At 36.7% G+C, this 5,429-nt stretch overlaps 1 protein-coding gene across 1 annotated transcript in view; it reads left to right on the top strand.

Moving 5' to 3' along the window:
- AKR1D1 (aldo-keto reductase family 1 member D1) overlaps positions 1 to 4,932 on the top strand; it is a 48,323-nt gene extending 43,391 nt beyond the window's left edge. The window contains exon 8 of the mRNA XM_008697375.2: positions 4,846 to 4,932. Within this exon, the coding sequence (XP_008695597.2) occupies positions 4,846 to 4,932 (87 nt within the window). The remainder of the gene's footprint in view (positions 1 to 4,845) is intronic.
- The last annotated feature ends 497 nt before the right edge of the window (positions 4,933 to 5,429 follow it).

Here is a 5,429-nt window from a genome sequence, read left to right as displayed (position 1 = left end):
TAAATCCTTTGATTTTTTTTTCAAAGCACACTCTTTTGATATATCTACTAAAGTCGACTTTAACTGCATCAGATTCCTATTTGAAAAACATTTTGCCTATAATTAAAGCAAACCAAGATCACTTTCATTGACTTTATGAAATCCTGCATCTTTGGCAACATTTGCAACTTCCCTTTACATTATATATTCACTGGAGTCAGAAAATGACTCACCAATACTTAAAAAGTGGACCTAATGTTAAACAAAAAGAAAGTTTGAGTAAGGATTTATTTTATAAGTGATTGGTCATTCATGAATCTTTCTATGTAATGCATACCTCAGGTTCATGACACAATCTCATAAACTCAATACTTGGATAATAATCAAAGAAAAGCATTCCCTGAAAAGAGCACCTGGAAGCAATCCGTGGGGGAATGATTAGGTAAATCATGTTACATCTATACTATGAATTCCATGATTAAATTAAAGTCAGTCCGTCTTTTTTGACAGAAAAGATCATCAAGACATATTATATGAATGAAAGTTGCAGAATAATAAAGATATTATCCAATTAATTGCATTTTGCTCTTAGTATGTTGGATGTTTGGAAGGAATGTTTGGGAAGAAGAATAGGACCGGGGTGGTGGGTAACAAGAGGACCTTTCATTTATTATTCCATGCATGTCCATACACTTCTGTAGTGTTTTAATTCTCACAAAAAAAGCATGTATTTATGTATCACTTATATAATTAAAATTTATAAATATAAATTACTAAAACAAAAGTTAAGGGATAGCAAGTTAAAACAATAAAGAGAAAATGATTATAAATAAACCAAATGTTAAAAATGTAAATAAGCTAAAATAAAGTATTAAAATGTTAATAAAGGACAATTATAAAACCAGAGTATAAGATGTACAAGCTAAAAGGGGGCGCCTGAGTGGCTCAGTCGTTAAGCATCTGCATTTGGCTCAGGGCATGATCCCAGGGTCCTGGGATGGAGCCCCGCATTGGGCTCCCTGCTCCACTGGGAAGTCTGCTTCTCCCTCTCCCACTCCCCCTGCTTGTGTTCCCTCTCTCGCTGGCTGTCTCTCTCTGTCAAATAAATAAATAAAATCTTTAAAAAAAAAAAAGATGTACAAGCTAAGAAAAATAAAACAATGAAAATGTAATAGATTTAAAAGGTAGAAGACATTAAAAATGATGAGAGAAATGATTAAGAGGATAAAACAAAGCAAATTAAAAGTTTAAAAAACACATAAGCAAATTTAGAAATGAGGGAATATTTTTTAAAAACAAGCATACAAAGGCCATAGTCCAAAATCAGAGGTTTAGCATCTTATCCAGAAACAATAAAAAAAATCTCTTGGATTTTAGATGTCCTGAACATATGCTGTTGCGGTCCTGCAAGATGGCCCCAGCAGGAATGTCTCAAAGACAAAGAGCAGAACAGAACCCCAACTCTGCACGGGGATGTGGCCCCCCAGCCCCAGCCCAACTTCTCTCACATTTGCAGATATTTGAAAATTTTTGTATTATTTTTTAAATTTATTTAAATTCAATTAACCAACATATAGTACATCATTAATATTCATAAGTTCTTGACATAAAAATCTTTTATGTGTATGTCACTGATAATAGAGCTTCAACATAGAAGAAGTAGTAAAAGGAAATATCTGACAGAACTGAAAGAAACAAACTAACAATTATTTTTTGTATCAATTTTTTATTTACATTCTAGTTAGTTAACATACAGTGTAATATTGGTTTCAGGAGTAGAATTTAGGGATTCATCACTCATATAACACCCAATTTTCATTACAGAAAGTGCCCTCCTTAATGCCCATCACCCATTTAGCCCATCCCCCACCCACCTTCCCTCCAGCAACCCTCAGTTTGTTCTCTATGGTTAAGAGTCTCTTATGGGGGCGCCTGGGTGGCACAGCGGTTAAGCGTCTGCCTTCGGCTCAGGGCGTGATCCCGGCGATCTGGGATCGAGCCCCACATCAGGCTCTTCTGCTATGAGCCTGCTTCTTCCTCTCCCACTCCCCCTGCTTGTGTTCCCTCTCTCGCTGGCTGTCTCTATCTCTGTTGAATAAATAAATAAAATCTTTAAAAAAAAAAAAAAAAGAGTCTCTTACGGTTTACTTCCCTCTTTTTCTTTTCCATCCCCTATGCTCATCTCTTTTGTTTCTTCAATTCCACATAGGAGTAAAATCATTTGGTATTTGTCTTTCTCTGACTTACTTACTTCACTTAGCATAATACTCTCTAGCTCCATCTACATTACTGCAAATGGAGAGATTTCATTGTTTCTTATGGCTGAGTAATATTCCATTATATATATCTACCACACCTTTTTCCATTCATCAGTTGATTAGTCATTTGGGCCCCTTCTATAATTTGGCTATTGTTGATGATGCTGCTATAAACATTGGGGTGCACGTATCCCTTCAAATATGTATTTTTGTATCCTTTAGGTAAATATTTAGTAGTGCAGTTGCTGGATCATAGGGTAATTCTATTTTTAACTTTTTTTTTTTTTTAAGATTTTATTTATTTATGAGACAGACAGCCAGCGAGAGAGAGAACACAGCAGGGGAGTGGGAGGGGAAGAAGCAGGCTCCCAGCGGAGGAGCCCAATGTGGGACTCGATCCCAGAATGCCGGGATCACACCCTGAGCCGAAAGCAGACGCTTAATGACTGCGCTACCCAGGCGCCCCTATTTTTAACTTTTTGAGGAAACTCCATACTGTTTTCAACAATGGCTGCATCAGTTTGCATTCCCACCAACAGTGTAAGAAGTTTCCCCTATCTCCATGTCCTCACCAACACCTGTCATTTCCTGTGTTGTTACTCATTCTGACAGGTGTGAAGTGGTATCTCATCATGGTTTTGATTTGCATTTCCCTGGTACTGAGTGATGTTGAGCATCTTTTCATGTGTCTGTTGGCCATCTGTATGTCTTCTTTGGAAAAGTGTCTGTTCATGTCTTCTGCCCATTTTTTAACTGGATTATTTGTTAAGGTGTTGAGGCCTTTATATATGTTGGATACTAACCCTTTATCAGATATGTCATTTGCAAATATCTTCTCCCATTTCATAGGCTGCCTTTTCATTTTATGGATTGTTTCCTTCAATGTGCAGAAGGTTTTTATTTTGATAAAGTCCCAATAGTTCATTTTTGCTTTTGTTTCCCTTGCCTCTGGCAACATGTCTAGTAAGAAGTTGCTATGGCCAGTGTCAGAAAGGTTACTGCCTCTGTTCTAAGATTTTGATGGTTTCCTGTCTCACACTTAGGTCTTTCATCCATTTTGAATTTATTTTGTGTATGGTGTAAGAAAGTGGTCCAACAAAACACCATTTGTTGAAGAGATGGTCTTTTTTCCATTGGATATTCTTTCCTGCTTTGCGAAGATTAGTTGACCATATAGTTGTGGGTTTTCTATTCTGTCCCATTGATCTATATATCTGTTTTTGTGCCGGTACCATATTGTTTTGATCACTACAGTTTTTATAATATGTCATGAATTCCTGAATTGTGATGCCTGCAGCTTTGCTTTTCTTTTTCAAGATTGCTTTGGCTATTCAGGGTCACTTTTTTTGGGGGGGGGGGTCTTGTGTGGTTCCATACAAATTTAAGTATTATTTGTTTTAGCTCTGTGAAAAACTATATGTTAATAGGGATTGCATTGAATGTATAGATTGCTTTGGGTGGATTAAACATTTTAACAATATTTATTCTTCCAATCTGTGAACATGGAGTGTTTTTCCATTTCTTTGTGTCATCTTCAATTTCTTTCTTAAGTGTTCTCTAGTTTTCAGAATACAGATCTTTTCCCTCTTTGGTTGGGTTTATTCCTAGGTATCTTATGGTTTTTGGTGCAATTGTAAATGAGATTGATTCCTTGATTTCTCTTTCAGCTACTTCATTATTGGTGTATAAAAATGCAGCAGATTTCTGGGGCACCTGAATGGCTCAGTTAGTTAAGCATCCGACTCTTGGTTTTAGCTCAGGTTGTGATCTCAGGGTTCTGAGATCAAGCCTGCATTGTTCTCCCCGCTCAGCGCAGTCTGTTTGTCCCTCTCCCTCTGCTTCTCCCCAACTCATGCTCTCACTCTCTAATAAATAAAATCTTAAAAAGAAAAGAAAAAGAAAAAAGAAATATAACAGATTTCTGTACGTTTATTTTTTTATCCTGAGACTTTGCTGAATTCATGTAGTAGTTCTAGCAATTTTTTGGTGGAGTCTTTTGGGTTTTCTACATAGAGTATCATGTTGTCTGCAAATAGTGAAAGTTTGATATCTTCCTTGCCAGTGTGGGTGCCTTTTATTACTTTTTGTTATCTGATTGCTCAGACTAAGACTTCCACTACTATGTTAAACAACAATAGTAAGAATGGACATCCCTGTCTTGTTCCTGACTGTAAAGGAAAAGCTCTATCTGTTTTTCCCCATTGAGGATGATATTAGCTGTGGGTTTTTTGTATATGGCCTTTATGATATTGAGGTATGTTCCCTCTATCCCTACTTTGTTGAAGGTTTTTATCAAGAATAGAAGCTGTACTTTGTCAAATGCTTTTTCTGCATCTATTGAGAGGATCATATGGTTCTTATTCTTTTTTTTATTAATGTGGTATATCACATTGATTGATTTGTGAATACTGAACTACCCTTGCAGCCCAGGAATAAATCCCACTTGGTCATGGTGAATAACTCTTTTAAACCTGTTCATTAAAAAAAAAAAAAAAAAAAAAGGATGATTATAAATTTTTGAAGGGCTCCTGCTGCTGGCTCCATTCCCTGATCCTAGGCTTGACCCAATTTCTACCTTAAATAATGTCTTTTATTTCTGTTATTTCAGATCTTTGACTTTTCTCTCACTGAAGAAGAAATGAAGGACATTGAGGCCTTGAATAAAAATGTCCGCTTTGTGGAGATGCTCATGTGAGTATGCGGGGACCATTCATCAAGTACTGCCCAGTGGTACCGGATTATCCTAGGTGCAGAGAAATCACAAGGGTAAAGGCCAGTGGGCAGCCTGTTCTGAATATTAAACAGGTCTGGGTAAATTACATTTACTCTAGAAACTTCCTACAAGCTACAATTGTATTAAAAATATTTCTGGCATTTAGGAAATCCCATGACTTAGGTTGGGGAATGGCAGGCTAAATACCTTGATGAGAATTAAGTCATAGTGTATGTGTGTTAATACGACAGCAACACAAATATTCGAACCTATTTACTTTGCCTAAAAAGCAAAGTGATGCACAATTTAGAGCAAAGTTATCAACAAAAAAGAAAGAGACCTGGGAACGTAGTAGAGAGAGTACCACATTAGAAGCTAAGAACCTAGGGTTTTAGGCAAATGCTTGCCGGTAAGATGTGGAACTTCTAACCACCTATCAGCTGACTTCCCACAAGGAAAATTCCTTATACTCCTTCAAA

Source organism: Ursus maritimus, unplaced genomic scaffold (assembly GCF_017311325.1).
Source record: "Ursus maritimus isolate PB19 unplaced genomic scaffold, ASM1731132v1 scaffold_3, whole genome shotgun sequence".
Lineage (NCBI taxonomy): Eukaryota > Metazoa > Chordata > Mammalia > Carnivora > Ursidae > Ursus > Ursus maritimus.
This window is presented reverse-complemented; position numbering and strand designations above follow the sequence as displayed.